This window comes from Lissotriton helveticus, chromosome 11 (genome assembly GCF_964261635.1).
Source record: "Lissotriton helveticus chromosome 11, aLisHel1.1, whole genome shotgun sequence".
NCBI classification, from domain to species: Eukaryota; Metazoa; Chordata; class Amphibia; order Caudata; family Salamandridae; genus Lissotriton; species Lissotriton helveticus.
This window is the reverse complement of record NC_136072.1, coordinates 814,000,077-814,017,169: the sequence shown is the minus strand read 5'-3', so window position 1 is coordinate 814,017,169 and position 17,093 is coordinate 814,000,077. Positions and strand designations below refer to the sequence as shown.

At 41.2% G+C, this 17,093-nt stretch overlaps 1 protein-coding gene across 2 annotated transcripts in view; it reads left to right on the top strand.

The window, feature by feature from the left end:
• LOC144792072 (uncharacterized) overlaps positions 1-17,093 on the top strand; it is a 484,547-nt gene that overhangs the window by 175,493 nt on the left and 291,961 nt on the right. For both annotated transcript variants that reach the window (XM_078666920.1, XM_078666919.1), the window contains exons 12-14: positions 8,227-8,252; positions 10,066-10,103; positions 15,365-15,381. In XM_078666920.1, coding sequence (XP_078523046.1) covers positions 8,227-8,252; positions 10,066-10,103; positions 15,365-15,381 — 81 coding nt within the window. The remainder of the gene's footprint in view (positions 1-8,226; positions 8,253-10,065; positions 10,104-15,364; positions 15,382-17,093) is intronic.

The following is a 17,093-nucleotide window of genomic DNA, read 5'->3' as shown; positions in this document are numbered from 1 at the left end:
CACACTAGTGGGTTGGTAGGTTTTCCGAGGGTACCTCTGAGATGCCCTCTGAGTGCATTTAATAATGAATGCAACACTGGCATCAATGTAGGCCAATTAATCTGGGATGTTCGGTACCAAACATGTTGATATTTGGTGAATCCATCATGTGGCTGTTGAATTCGTAGTGGCAAGCTCCCAGCCCAAGTACTCAGTATGTCTTCACCGTGTGCTTATAATGTCTACGAATGGGCTTAGACACTATAGGGGCATATCTGCTCATTCAGTTATGCCCTCACATGAGGTATAGTGCACCCTTCCTTAGGGCTGTAAGGCTTGCTGTAGGAGTGACTTACCTATGACTTTTGCAGTGCTGGTAGGCCTGTCACACAGGGATGTGTTGCCAGGTGGACGCTTCACTTTTATCTGCATCAAAACATGCAGGCTGCAGTGGCAGTGTGCATGTGTTTGGTGAGGGGTCTTTTAGGTTGGCACAATACATGCTGCAGCCGTTAGAGACCCTCTCTGATCACAATGCTCTTGGTACCACTAGTACCTTTTACAAAGGACTTATATGTGGGCCAGAGGTGTGCCAATTGTGGAAACTAAAGTACAGTTTTGGGAAAGAACACAGGCACTGGGAACCTGGTTAGCAGGAACCTAGTGCACATTCAGTCAAAGATGCATCAGAGTCAGGCAAAACATGGGGGGTAATCATGCCAAAAGGGATACTTTCCTACAGTGATCACTTCTTGGTACTGAATGTTATTAGCATAAGGTGGGCTAGGCTGGACCTGTTGTTCAGGCACCCATTTGGAATGCCCATGGAACGTTTTTCATCAACCCTCTGTGCATTCTGGTCTTGTGGAAGAGAGCAAACTTCGGGTGTTGGACCAGGATGTTCTCTAGACAGAGTCTTTCACATGAACCCTGTACCTGAATAATTTTACTTTAATGTTTTATCAAATTGTGGGAAGATTTACAACACTTTTCCCATTCTCTCCATCAATCTATCTGGATGTATAAAGCGCGTCTAATCACCTTGAGGGTATACAGGTGCTGAGGGTACTGCTGCGGGGGGGGGGTGGCGGTCGGGGGGTGGGGTGGAGGGTGTGTTGAACAGCCAGGCCTTTTCTGAATTTCAGCAGAGAGGATGAGGTCCGTTGGTGAAGTGGGAGGTGGTTCCAGGCCTTCGCAGCGAGGTAGGAGAAGGAGCGTCCTCCACTGCTGCTGCAATGGTTGCGGGGAGTGTGGGTGAGGCAGAGGGAGGGGGGCAGGTGTCTGGAGGGAAAGTGGAAGTTCAGTTGGTGGTTGGTATAAGCTGGTCTCTGGTTGTGGAGGGCTTTGAAGGTGTGAATCAACATCTTGAACTGGCATCAGCAGTCTTCCACCCTCTTCCTTCTCTCCTCTTGCCTTTCACCTTTGTAAAACCCCTGCTCTTCCTCTGCCCCACTACACTCTGCTGTGGAGCAGGTACTCACAACATCGTTTCTGAAGGGCTGGGTTAGTGATGCCCTGATGGGTGCCAGTTCCCTAATTAGTAGATCCAGGCTGCTTTCCCTGACTTTTCTGACTGTTCAAGGTAGACCCAAAGATGAACTATGCAATGTTAATAGACAACAACGACTGCTCTTACTGCTACATCATGTGATGGTGTCAAGTGAACGAGAAGCATTCTTCTTTAGCAGTGACGGCTCTGTGTTAGTTATTCATCCTGATAGCTTTCTGTACCCAGTGGCAGACATTTATGACTAAGGCTGAATCCAAATCTAAGTTGACCCAACTTTGATGTGTCCTCCGATTGATTATGTGTGGTGATAATGGGGCTTCTTGCTAGGTTTTGGAGTCTTAACTGTACGTTCTTGATGGGTTATAGCAAGCTCATTGTCCTCTAACCTACACAGTGGGTTAACAGCCTAGTCTGTAGTGGAGTGTGGTGTCTTGGCAACTTGACCAGAATAGAAATGCTAGGGTGCCAGAATGGCAACCCTTATCCGTAGCCCTGCTCAACTTTTCATACTTGCTGACCTGCAAAGGGAGCCAATGGGGCTCCCATTTCTCACAATGTGCAGGATTTGTTTAATGCTGGCACACTTCATGAGTACACCACTGCTGTTCTTTTCTGCTCCTCAGAAGACGTTCTCTCCTCTTGTAATCTTTCTTTCGCCATTTATTAGCTTATTTCTTCCTCTCCTGCTTCTTCACTCTGTTCTGCGCTGATTATTTGTCACTCTGCTAAAACAAGCTTTGGCAAAGGCAATAGGTCTGGGCTTAATGTGCTAACTCATGCAGCCTTAGCACATTATAGCGAGACAAACAGAAGGGAGGCAGCAGGAGCGGACAGTGGATGTAAGTTGTTAAGTAGTCCCTCCTGTAGTTCAATGAAAGCACTGGAGTGGAGCAGTGGCATAGCAAAACCTTAGCAGGCCCCTGGCAAGGAACGGGGCCCCCACAAAGCCCATCCCCTCGCAGTCACCAACCACCTTGTAGAAGTACTTTGCCTTTGTCTACTGCATCCAAAGGATCTCAGCGGAGTTGCCATGATATGTTTAGCGTTAAAGAGAAAAAAGTTATCCTTGTGGAATGAGCATGCACACTAAAAATCGAGTCGTGTTTGTATTGTTTATTATAATATTTTTTTTACTTTTTTTATAACAAGATTCAACTTTAGGGTCTGAGTGAATGTTCCCCTTACTGATGCCTAAATAGTGGAGTAGGTTTGCAAGGAATCTCCAGGAGCAAATTAAATCTAGTCATCAAAAAGTAAAGATTAAGCAGGTTATTTATATTTTGGCAGCGCAAGTTAATCTACCATCAATTAGCAGAGCTTCCCATCTATGAGACTGAGTTCCCCTTTCCATGTAATGCCTTATTCTGAGTGTCCAAGTGTAGCCATAGTTTATCTGTGACTTAATGTGTACACCCCCCCCCCCCCCCCCCCAGTCACTTCTAGGGACACCAATGATAGTCTGGCTAGTGGTATTTTAAACATCGCATGCAATAAAAAAGCATAGAGAAAATAATGCACATGTATACAATGACCCATTCACGCATGGGTAATATGGGTAATTGCGGTTTTGGGTAATAGACAGGACCACTGAAATAATACAATTGTGCAGCTGTGTCGATTTCCACATTATCATGCATTTGCCACATAACTGCATAAGCTACAGATTTTAGCAAAACAAAATGTGTTGCTAACTCAAACAGATCAAAAGTTACTAAAATCTAAGTGACGCGTTGCCGTGCATTAGAAAGCCCTATGCAAAATTTGACCGGCCACCTTTCAGTTGCTTGTTACCGTATTTGTATGTTAAACTGATACAAATTAGGCCAGCTCTTTGCCCAGGCAGTGTTGATGTGTTAAAAGAGTGACAAAATTATGAAGTAATACTATCACAAAATGTGGCACATTACTTCAGGCAAAAGTGCCTTTTCTTGTCGCATATTTTAGTCAACACTGCTGCATAATTTGGTTTTTCCATGCTGCATAATTTCAATGACCCTGATAAAAAATGTAAATTACTTGTCGAGGGGTTCACATTCAGTGTAAGAGATGCTGTCACCCTTCCAATGCATCTTCTTGGATTCAAATAAATCGCATGATCCCAAAGGACTCCTCCCCTTACTTTATTGTATATGCTGGGGACACCATGCCCACATTTAACTAAGTCAGACAGGGCTACCAGGTTTCCGTCAGCTTATGTGTGATATTTCATTGTTTACAGCAGCTAATGTGTGACATTTTCAGGCCTAATGTGTAACACTCTGAGTGACACTTTAGGAAAAACGTTGTCTTTGACCCAAACAGATAGTTTTTAGATACACTTAGCAGGAATTTTCCCTGATGCACATTCAAGGACCATATGTGGGTAACTTACCCTAATTGTTAAAAACAATAGTACTTAGCAATACAAATTGACTTCATTTCGACCTCTCAAAATATCATGACACCCCTTTTGGCAATAATTCCCTTACGGCCACCTGCCAATATCATCACCTGCCCAGTACATTCGCGTGCTTGGTCCCCTTCCTCGCAGTCCCTTAGACGCCGCTTTGGCATCTTTGACTGCCTTGTTATGGACGCGGAAAGGATTTTATTTTGGGAACTGAAATAGCCATAGGTGCTGTACATTACAGTTATGGGAGCTACCAGTATGAAAACATAAACATACTTTGTGGAAACAATGAAGGAAAAGGCTTCCATGCTCCATATGTGTACAAGAAATCATCAATAAGACTGTACACAGTGACCTCATATTATTTTATGCTAAAGTAGTAAAGTAGTTGCATTGCATTTCGGTACTTGTAGTCCTGTCAATAATGGAATAAGCAAAATAACAAGAAACCGGTTTCAAAAAAGATACATTGGAGAAGAGAAAGGTTGAGATCTCTGCTTTAGGATCCTGCAACTTAATTTGGTTATTTAAATATTGAATCCACTGAATCTTTTTGTGTAACAGAGGCAATCTGCTTTGTTGACTTTACTTTGGTTTAAAAAAATACCTGGCGCACTTGTAAATATTTCAGTAAAGCTGATCACTTTCATTTTTCAATGCTGTGCTTTATTTGTATGTATTTGTCAATTATTTCTAAAGTTAATATATTGCATTTAACTTTGGCCTGGCACATGATTCAGAATTATTCAAAGCATGCCCAAGGGAAACAAGAATTCCGGGTTTCTGTTAGATCCCTTAATGGAAAGATTGTGAAATCACTTGCAATGATTAGCATTTAATGTCCTGGTCGTATGTTTTCCCCTTTATTAGTACATACTTTAAACAGCTGATGAAGAGAACACTTAACAAAATGTTCTACAGCAGTCCTAATGACCCCTAAGTGATAATTAAAGAAGACAATGACAGAAACTCCATGTTAAAATGAATATAGATTATTTCATACAATGTTCTACTTAAGAATATTGTGCAGGCCGTTGAAGAATCTTAAAATAAGAAGAGCAGGCTGGTATTTTCCACTGTGAAAGAAAGATGGCAACCCCACCTCTACTCCAGTAAATTCTGTGCTACCTCTTCCTTCTAAAATAAGTAATCCTTTGTCAAGGACACTCTCTCTCAGGGGCCACCCAATCACTCTTGTCAAGTACCGGGCAGGCTCGAACTGACTTTGCAAGATTAGTGTTCTCATGTCCTTTGGAAGGACTGTTTAGGAATAGTGTTCATATGCTTAGCATTTTTGGAATATCCTGTGTATTACAGGTCTGTTCAATGGTGTTCCAGAAGACTGTGTAGTACTTTTTATGCATCACTTAATTTTTCCATTTGATCATACAAATGGACGCCCAGTCTCCAACATTCCGACCATGGCCAAGCTCATTGAGCAATGTGTCCACGTTCAGCTTTGCAATCACATTGAATGCTTCCAACTTCTGGACCAATTCCAATCTGGCTTCCGTCATGGTCATAGTACCGAATCCGTTATCACCCACATTGCCGATGAAGCGCTCAAAGTGCTGGATCAGAACAATTTCTGCCTTCTGATCCTCCTCGACCTATCATCAGCCTTCTATACAGTCAAACGTGATTGGTTACTCAACCTACTGGAGCATACGATGGGGCTTTCAGGGCCTGTCCTAAATTGGTTTGCATTTTTTCCCACAATAGAACTCAAAGCTTCAAGGTCAATCAATCCCTCTCTAACCCTTCCGCAGGCAACCTTGGGGTTCCTCAAGGGTCCACACTCTCTCCAACTCTCCAACTTGTTCATAGAACCTTTACCTGAAATCTTGAAACTATCCAATGTCCATTATCACAGGTATGCCAATGATACCCAACTGTACCTGAAAGTCTCCTTCCCTGGCGATATCAGTTCCCTCAACACCACTCTACTGAAAGTTCAAAACTGGTTTACTAAATTATCTCAAACTCAATGCTCTAAAAATGGAATTCCATTTAATTGACCCACTGAATTATTCATCTGTCATCTGTGAGTAGATGAATAAGCTAACAGCTTTTAACTGCATACCACACATCATTGACTCCACGAATTCTTGGGCATAATGCTCGACAAGAGCCTGAACATGCAAAAACATATTACTGCCCTCACCAAGGAAGCTAACTTCCAAATGAGCATCCCCATGAAAGTAAACCTTTTCTCCCCCCAAATGACTTCAAATACGCGGTGCAATCTCTGGTGATCTCCAAGTTGAACTATGGAAGTGCAACCCTCTCTGGACTCCCGAGATCGAAGAGGGCTCCACTCAGGGCCTCTCTTAATCTCTTAATGCTAGACTCATCACTGGCTCAAAAAGATACCTCCATATTACACCGAAGCTGCAATCCCTAAATTGACTCCCTTGCGAAGCAAGGATACAACTAAACATTGCTTGCATGACTCACAAAGCCTTACATTACAACACCCCACTATACCTGGCACAAAAACTTACACTATTGGTGGCTCCAGATCCTCCAAAAGGGCCAGTACCCTTCGGCTAAAACCTCAGAAATTCCGGAAAATGAAAATTTATGAAACAGCTTCCTGAGATCTGGAACTCCCTTTCACCGGAAATTAGACGATCCCCTCAACTGTTAATTTCAAAAAGGAAGTTAAAGCCCTGATGAAAAAATTCTTGCACTAGAATCCCCTTGCCTCATACGCCCTCAAAGACTCATCCCCTCTCTGTTTTTACTTGTATTGTTATTGTATTTGTTTGAGGCACCCCGTTATGACTTTGTAACATGCTTTGTGTAGTCTTCTCCCTCTTTGTTCATGCCTGCTCTGTCCTATTTTTGCTTAGACTGTTTATGATTATGTATGCCATGCCATCATTGCGTTTCTTTCCCCTGAAATTTCTGACCATGATGTTGTATGTTAGATAGGTAATTTCTCTTTTTTGTTCATGTGTAAAGTGCTCTGAAACCCTAATGGGTCTTGTTTGCGCTATATATAACTTCTTAAATAAAATTAAAACAAAATTACACCAGTTGAGCTTCAACCCGCAGTATGTACTAGCCGCTGGTGATCTATCATACTGTGTGCATGCAGGATAGACCGAGGTGAAACTTGTCTCATAGAGTGCAGGCTACACAAGGTGAGCCCCATTTCATTATACAGGATAGCCCCTGGTGAGACCCATCCCAAGAAGCATGGAAGACCTATTTGAACATCACTTTGCTGTGCCAATATGCTGGACAAAAACAGGTGAGTACCATTTTATTTTACAGGACAGCACAGGTGAGACCTATCCCAGGCACATGGCAAACCTAGATGAGCTTTGCTTCATGGTACAGGATAGACCCATGCCATTGTGCTTGGTAGGCGCAGGGGATTTTCATACCATTATACAGGACAAACCAGGTGAGTCCTATTCCAATGTGCAATATAGCTTTAGGTGAACTTTACAGTGCAGGATAGCCCCATGCCATTGGGTAGGCGTTTTCAATCTCATTATACAGGATAGCACCAGGTGAGTTGCATCCCATTAGAAAGGACATCCCAGGTGTGCCACATCCCAGTGCGTATGACAGCCCAAAGCGAGTTCTACATCACTGTGCCGATTAACCTTACCTGAAATCCATCCCAAAGTACATTATATCCCTAGGCGAGTTTTATTTTACTCCGTAGAATAACCCATGGCATTGTATGGGATAAACTGCGGTCAAGCCCATGTCATTATGCAGGATGACCTGAGGTGCGCCATCTAACTGTGTGTGGGATAGCCCAGGCGTTGTGTACACACATCTGAGCCCCATCACATTATATAGGATATTCTGAGGTGACCGCATCTAACTGTGTGTGGTATACCCTAGGTGTAGGATACACACATCTGCGTCTCATCTCATTATACAGGAAAAACTGAGGAGCCCCCATCTAACTGTGTGTGGGATAGCCCAGGGGTTGTGTACACACATCTGCGCCCCATCTCATTAGACGGGATAACCTGAGGTGACCCCATCGAACTGTGTGTGGGATAGCACAGGGGTTGTGTACACACATCTGAGCCCCATCACAGTATACAGGATATTCTGAAGTAACCCCATATAACTGTGTTTGGGAAAGCCCAGGCGTAGGACACATACATCTGAGTCCCAGCAGGATAACCACAGGTGAGAGAGAGTCTAGATGTGCAGTGACACTGGTGTAACAGGTAGTCTGTCTTTGAATGTGGTGTGTATGCAGTAATAAATGTACAACCCATATGCTGTTCGATGTAGAGCGGGTTGGCTTTGGTGTAAAATTGAAAATGCATTCACTAATGTATCTCTTCCATACTCTTTCGCTTTTTTCCAGAACGTTTTCGGAAAAAACAAAAACTTGTAAGTATCAGTACTTCCATCTACTATATACTGTGCATATCAGGAATAAAAGTGTGAGTGGTTGGCAGAGTTTTCTTCTGATTAAATCATCAGTTTCATAGTTCCCTAGACATGTCCACTTGTATGTCAGAATGTGCACTGCCTCTGCGCATGCCTGTTTTCATGTGATCCTGTTTTCACGTGATCCCGTTGTGGATTCTGATTCAAGGCTACCCTCGCAGGTGAAAGGGTTTCTGGTGTAATCATGGGAGTTTTAGCAATAATTCCTGGTTTGCTGGCCCTCCCTTTTCCGTGCCACTGAAACCCACTGCTGACGTGGTGCCAGCCGAAACTATCATCATAACCTTTAACTCAAGCGGACATCAGCTTCCACTTTTCCAACAGTTCTCTGCTCTCCCGAGTCGAGAAAAATGTCTTGCCCAGGATCAACTTTAAAAAACCTTTTAATCTGAAGAATGTATTTTTTTAGATAAATGTATATATGTTAAAAATGTCAAGCCTTTAACACCATTGCTCTGCTTCTATAGTTCGTACTTACTGACAAAATGCACTGTACCTGCCAATTATCAGGATTCATTTTTATAACCATTCTGATTTTGCCCCTAAAATGGGGAATAATATTAGGATTTTTGTGCTTCTACCCCACAAGTCGCGGTATATATTGAGCCGTTTTCACCCAATATGCTGTGGCAGGTTTGACCCGCTGGAATATAACAGGGAGTGCTTGCTAACTGTATCATCAGAGGCTTGGGTACCAAGGTTGTGATGATCAAGTTGGATTAGTCAAATCTATAGGAGCCTTCAACTTCCTGATTTGTAGAGTAACTTTGCTAATACTAAATAACGGAGCAAACGCATAACCAGCTCTTCCATCAGCCAAGAAGTTAGCCATACAGGGTACCTGCCCCTGGAACAAGCCTCCAGCTGAAACAAGAACCTTATCTGAGCCGTCAAAGCAGGTGCTCAGACATCAATCTTGAATTGGTACCAAATCTCCTGTGCATTTCTGAACATTTCTGATCATGTGTGGCACCACTGAGCAGCATCTGACTAAATGTGATTGGACAGAATGTAGTGGGAAATTAGAGTGCATGCTGTTAGCCAGTTGTTGAGAGGTTGAGGGGATGTACCATAATATACCATGAATTCTGTGCTCTGAGACATCTTGTCTGTGAGGCGTTGCCGTATTATGGCATGTCTTGGCTGCCCACTCTCATTGGCACTGCAATTGGCTTGAATTCTTACTGTTCTGTGTCCACCCACATGTTCTCTGACATCTACCTGCTCCCAGATATCCAGCCTTCTCTATCGTCCGCTGCCTGATCTTCCGCTTCTTGTTTGCTGTATGACTCCCTGCTTGTTATAGAATCTGCTGCGTCTTCAATGAACCACTGCCTGCTTTTTTTTTACACAGATATGGCTGTTGTCTAACTCCTTGTCTGCGTGTGACCCCCTCACATCTGGTCTCCAATCAGTACTTTTTCTACAAATTTCTGCCTCCTTTCTGACACCTTGGTTTCTTATGTGACTCCCTGACTGCTCTCTGCACTCCTTCCCGATGTGGGACTCTGCCTCATCCAACCCCCTGTCTGCTTTTTACAACACACTGGCTCGTATCTGACATTCTCATGTTCTATGTCACCCTTCTCAGATTTTTAATGCATCTGTCCTCTGACCCCTGCCTGCTCCTTGATCCCCTGATCGCCGTTTGTTGTCTCTTTGCTCAGTCCCTCCATACTGCATGTGTGGCAGATATCAGACTGTGCTGGTCCATATTTGAAGACAACCAGTCTCTTTTGACATTTCTTTACAGACAGTTGGCACCTCCACCGCTTCCCCCAAAACGGCACGGTAAGTGACCATGATAAGATGAAGATGTGATGGAGCAAGCAATATAAAGGGGAAGAATAGGATACCAAGGAAGAATGGCAGAGAAAGCAAAAATGTGATGTAGGAAGCAGGAAGGTGGAAGAAAAGTGAAAGGATATTTTTCGGCAAACCTATAAAATAGATTCAAAAGTGCTCAGCACATACCCATATGTTAGATTGTCATAAGTAATGTAACACAATTAGTAATTCTCAAAGTCAAAGTCATTGTCATTCATATTCAAAAAAGATAAACTCCCAAGAAAGAATTTGTTAGAGACTTCTATTATGAAAAACTTTCTTCTTCTTTTATTTTATATTTGATAGATGATGTTTCATTCGATTATTAAAAAACACAGTACAAAATCATAGCCATCATAGCCGACACGACGCGTTTCGTCTCCACGAGACTTCTTCAAGGCTATAAAAATATACAATAATAAAACTAATGTTATCCAATGTATAAACATAAGGAAATTTTGAAACATTTCTTTCATAATTGAGTGCAAAATATCATATTGAAAAAGATCAGTTTGATTAATTTGTTGGGAAACACATGCAACATATTTATAACATTGCATATACCCTAAGATATAGAATTGCATCTAGCAGGACACATACCCAAAAGATATAAAAGCACTTGTAACTGTGTGCAGTGATTTTTCAAATTAGTAGTGTGATCTATGTTCTTCAAGATTAGACTGTTATTGATCAAACTGTGCATTTTATATTTCTTAGATGTTTTAAAGAAAATTATGACTTTGTTTTTGTAATTGAAGCCTTCCCTTTTTGATCAGTTTGTACAAAAGAACATTCATAAAAAATCCATATAAGCCTTGTAATTTCAACCTCTGAAATGAGTTGTTGAGCATTATACTGTGTATATTATGCATATAGGTCTCCTAATATGTTCTCCTTTCAAACATATAATAATTTGGTGACTTATACATTTAACTGTGGATATGATAATCTCCCATTGTGTTTGAAGCTGTTATAAATGAATGAATTTGTATACTTTTAAATGTTTCAAAATTTCCTTATGTATATAAATTGGATAACATTAGTTTTATTATTGTATATTTTTATAGCCTTGAAGAAGTCTTGTGGAGACGAAACGCACCGCGTCGGCTATGATGGCTATGATTTTGTGCTGTGTTTTTAAATAATCGAATGAAACATCATCTATTAAATATAAAATAAAAGAAGAAGAAAGTTTTTCATAATGGAAGTCTCTAACAAATTATTTCTTGGGAGTTTATCTTTTTTGATTATGAATGACAATAACTTTGACTTTGAGAATTACTAATTGTGTTACATTACTTATGACAATCTAAAATATGGGTATGTGCTGAGCTCTTTTGAATCTTGCATTTTTGGTTATCCAAAATTTGAGGGGACTAGGGAGGTCAGGTTCCCAGCTCTTGCACTGCCATTGTCTGCCCATACTTCATAGAACTATATATGTACCAGTGCTGGTCTAGGGTGCCTTGACCTTTTATCTTGTGTAAACCTATAAAATAGTTGTGTCCTGTCTCATGAATCCGAGATCTTCTAGGGCCACCAGGCACTCCCAGGAAGGTGTCTGCTACAAGATGAAGGTAAAGAACATTTTGCTACAGGAAGAGAGGGTAAAAGAAGTGATTGTCCCGGAAGTTCTGCCATGAAAAGCAGTGACAGCAAAAGGAAATGATGATGCAATAAGCGATGGTGCATGAGGTGATGGTGCTGGGAGTCAGTGAAGGAAAGATTAATCTTGAAGGTTATAGCTTGAATGTACATTATAGTAACTTATTGGGACAGGTTAGCAATTGTTTTTTTGTTGTTTCGGCATGAAGAGGCCTAGATAGGATGTGGAGGATGTGAGATTCAATTCGTCTGACTACAGTCTTTTCATTTAGGGTGTCTATTATGGGAAAAATTTCAGACATGCTGTAGGGTGGCCTATCAGATTCTCTGTGTCAAAGCCCCGACAATATGGGCCTGGTTAACCAAGGTAAACATTTATGTTTATGTAAGTTTATACTTTTTCAGTATTCACAAAAGTGCATTTTAATAGTAAGTTTATGAGTGCGGAGACTCCGCAATGGGACGGAGAAGTACGCACATAAAAGAAAGGCCTGTCTTTTTATGTGCGGAGTTCTCCACCCAACTGCGGAGTCTCGGCACTCCTAAACTCACTATTAAAATGCAGTTTTGTGGCTACTGAGAAAGCTTAAACATACACAAACGTGTAAGTTTACCTTTCTGAATCGAGCCCTCTATGTTTTTTTTTCTGTTCTAATGTAGCTGCCTTGAGCACCATATTTTGTTCTTACCATTAGTAACGCTCGGTGGCCATCTTTATTAAGGGCATGACAGCAGGCATGTTTCTACTTCTTTCGTAGCTTACCTTCTTTTGGATCTAATTTAATGTGCCAAAAAGATACATAATTGGCTTAACCTTTACAGATATAACAAGGGATTTCTCTAGGGCAACAATCAGATTTCCATATCATGTTTTGCCTTTTTTGTGTGGAATTTCTGATGAATCTGTGTCTGACTGTAAAAGCTACACAAGGACAAAACTATCTCTTATCAAAACACTGCTGGATTTTTTACATTTCAGAGCATTAATTGGGTTGGAAACACTTAATAGCGCCTAAAATTCCAACTAAATTGGTTGTATCATAGCTAACCTATTAGAAATTCACTGAGGTTACATTTGGTCCTGTGCATGCTCACAGACTTTGCATTTTAGGACACAAACGTTTCTGTCAGTCTAGTTCTGTGGGCAAAACCAGTGGGCCTTTAGCACAGATCAACTACATTTGAAGTTTTCAAGTGACAGCAGAAGTTTGCCACTGAAAACAAGTTCACCATTACAGAGATCTGGGCCGTGGCCATATGCAGTTGGTTACTGTAAGGTGGCTACAGGGCAGCTGTTGATTTCAGCGCCAAGCAGCTTGGGAGTCGGTGTTTCAGAAAGTGGATTGATCTGCGTGAGAGACCTATACGTTTACCAGACAGCAATTACTGTACTGTAAACAAAAAGCAGCCACAGAAATGTGTTTCCAAATATTCTATTCTATGTAAAGTAATAGGTTAAAGCAATCAAAACTATGAAATTTAATGAGTAGATAAAAAGTTAAAACACATTTTCCTTGTAAAACTAATGTTTCCATTTAAAAGAAACACCAACTTTCAATCATTATTCATAAAATTATAGCAAAGGCTGAATTAACTGATGTAGACAATATTTAAAGTACAAAAACGAAATGCATTTTTGTATACGCTCCATCTCCAAGTGATATGATCTGACTGAAATACGTTGTTTCATACAATACAACACAATAGGGCCTTTACACAAAGGCAATTTAAATGATATAAAGCAGTTGTTCTCTAGTTTCTAAAAAAACATCTAAACTGGGAATAAAACAGGAATATTCCCATAATGTTTTTATGCAATTGGCACAAACAGAAAGGCTGCTGCCTCTTTCAACTTTTACTAATATATGGTTGGATGTTTCAAGGTCAGTTCACAAAGGCATTTCAGAGTACGTAAACGAATACTTCAATAGTACTACCTTCTATACGCATTAATAGTTTTATGAATCAGCTGCAGCATTTTTACTCAATCAGATAGGAGAAGCATTTTTAGAACATATAAGAGTAAATCGCCAAAGGTGAAACCCAGACTTAACATTAACCAATTAAGTTCCCAAATATTAGAGTTGGATGGTGAAGTACCAAGAGGAGGGAAAATAGCACAGTTATTGACACAAAGAGAAAAAAAAGAAATGGATTGATATCTTGTATACTTTACCCCACACAGGATGAATTAACTGAGGAGTTTTACAAGTACCTAAAGAAAGATCCAATTTCTAGGATGAATTAACTGAGGATTTTACAAGTACCTAAAGAAAGATCTAATTTCATGAACAGGCATTTTGCGTCTGGGGTACTTGTTAAGACTACAAACAAAAAGCAGACTTTAGACAGGAAATGTGTAACCTAGAAATGTAAAGGTTCAGGAATGCAGGCACCTGCAGTTGACTGAAAATGCTGAGAAATGGGAATAACGAATGATTGTATGGAAACTGGTTATACCATAAATAAGGACTGTATGTAAATATCTCATGCAGTTTCGAATACATGACATCAGAAAGGAACCATTTAGATATAGATATAAAGATTTAGAGTAATTGTTCATGATTTTGCTTTGATTTGTAGTTGAAGTGCAGATTAATTTGGCAACATTGATTAAGTCCTCCTGAAGAAGGTACATTTTATGTCACAAATTGTGTTGACCAGTACATAACTATATCGCTGAAATGTGTAAAATTAAAATAATATAATGATCTAATAGATACATTGAATGGTATCTTCAGTACCTTCAGTACTTTGAGAACTATATAACAAAATTGATGTAATATATAAAATAAAATTACATTAGAACCAAATGGCTAATTTGAGTGATACACAAAGAAAAGCATATCATTCAAAATGAGGGTATACTTTGTATTAAAAACTAGGCATGTCTTTGATGAAAGGAAATGGATTCCAGACCTGATTCATAAAGAGCCTCTGCACTCATTGCAGAGGCCCCGCAGTCATAACGGTGGCCCCCACAACGGTGGCGTGACCTCGGCATTGCAGTTTCTCATTGCGGAGGTCCCACCAAGAGTGCCGGTTCCCCCGTACTATGGGGCTTCCGTCACGAGTGCGGAGGCCCTTTGTGAATCGAGCCTGCAGTGTTTAGTAAACAGATCATAGAGAAGCTTCATATCCAAAGTGAACTCATCATACTGGACTGTGCTGCAAATATTTACATTTGTTTAGAATTCCAAGCAGGATCAAAACTATTGACAATAGTCTACTACAACACATGCCTTCTCCTGCAATCATTCAACGTATGTTGAATTAAAATACGCTGTTCTCATTTTAGAAGTAGAAATGTTAGTGGAAAAGAGCAGGGATCACGTAGGCCCAGAACCAAATGTCACTGTACTCCGTTACTCCGTTACAATGTATGCTTGCCTGTATCTCTTGCACTTTGGAAAGTCCTCCGTTGCCTCACAGGACACATCTCCAATGAACCCCAATAGAACAAATACAATAAAAATGAATGGATGATGACGTAAAGAGATAAGGGAAAATAAAAAGAAAAACAGAAGATCTAAGGCCAGTAGAGGAAGGAAAAGATAGCCAAGGAGACAGGGGACGAGGCATTGACATCATACTAATGTTTCACTTTCTTTGTGTTTCAGGGAGTATCTCTCTCAAGGTAAGTTTTCCACCCTCTTTTCATCTCTCTCAGAGAAGTTTGATTTTTAGCCTCGTATCTCACTTCAAAAGATAGAGTGCGAGATATTTTAATTAGATGCTGTTGAAGGTGGTCACATTGATCAACATGGCCACAACATGAGCGATTATGCATGATAGAATTGGCCAATATGCATCTTGGTTGCACTAGACCAGTGATCAGGGGACGGATCTTTGTTACAGTAATCCCAAATGGAGAGGGCCAGTGTTGCTGGTGGAGCATGGGTGGACAGCAGTATCAGAAGAAGAGGAAGTAGAGCAAATTATTGGGCTTGCGAGAGGTAGGTTGTGAGCTTGTCCCTGAATTGAATGATCCTATACTATAGGTTATGGACCGCCTGGTGAAGGTCATTCCAGAGTGGTAGTGTTATGGCAAAGAAGTGTGTGCCTTCCCATTTTTCGTTTTTACTTAATTCCGCTTGTGAATATCATTTTAATACATACTTGGAAGGGTCCTTGGGGAATGGTGTGTAGAACTGCCCTCATTGGTTAGGAATGAGAGGTGTGCAAGTGTCATGCCTCAAAATTGAGTTTCACTCCCTCGTGCTAAACCACCATCTGCCATTGTCTTTGGCAGTCTTCTGGCAGCATTATTGTATTTGTCCAAAGAGCACTATGGGACACACATTTATTTTGATAGCTAACTGGACTATATCAGTGCATTAAATTGCTCTCCGCCTGGAGTGATTGTTTTAATGGAAGCAGTGGCCAGCTGTAGATACTTGGACACGGTAAAATAATTAAAAACAATTTGTGTTGTGGTTGCAAATAGCAAAAGCCTTTAACTCGTGTAAAAGCAGAATCATAAAAATAGGACATCTGAAACTCCACATGTACATTTAGGATAGCAGAATAACTCAAATGAATGTGTAGCTTTTACTTTTATTTCTTTATCTTGGGGGAATGCCAAGATGCATTTGTTTAAAAAATAGGACTCTGAAAATAAGTACTTGTATAGCGAACTGGCGCTATGTATTTTTTTAAACATCTGTTTATTGGGTTGTTTAATAGAATTGACTCATAGGGTACAGCCGTCAGGCTCACAGGTCGGGCAGCATAAAGTTCACAATCAACAACATAGCATATCAGGCACTGAGACATCATGGACAGTGATATATCAAATCAAATCAAATCAAACAGGAAATGTGAAGCGCAGCACTGTCCCCCTAGGGGTATCTGGGGGCTGTGTCTCGTCTAAGAGCCAGGTCTTGAGTCTCTTTCTGAAGTCTACCAGCAAGGGGGCTGTACAGAGCTGGAGGGGAAGGTCGTTCCAGGTCTTGGCAACGATGTAGGAGAAGGTGCGGCCACTGCTACAGCTGCGAAGGATGCGGGGTTGGTGAGGGCGAGTGAAGAGAAGTGCAGGTGTCTAGAGGGTTGGTGGAAGTTGAGTCGATGGTTGATGTAGACAGGTTCTAGGTCGTGAAGGGCTTTGCAGGCTGCGCGAGGATCTTCAACTGGCATCTCTTCTGGATTGGGAGCTAGTGGCGTTCTCTCACGTGGGGAAGTCCATTATAAGCCTGACGGCTGCAGCGTTCTGTATGGTCTGGAGTCTTCTGAGGAGCAGAGTGGAGATGCAGGCATAGAGGGCTCCATCCGGCAGGCTACAGTCTACTTAAATGTAGGATGCAATGCTACAGAGTATACATGGTTTCAGGGGGTTGCTGGTCCGTGGGA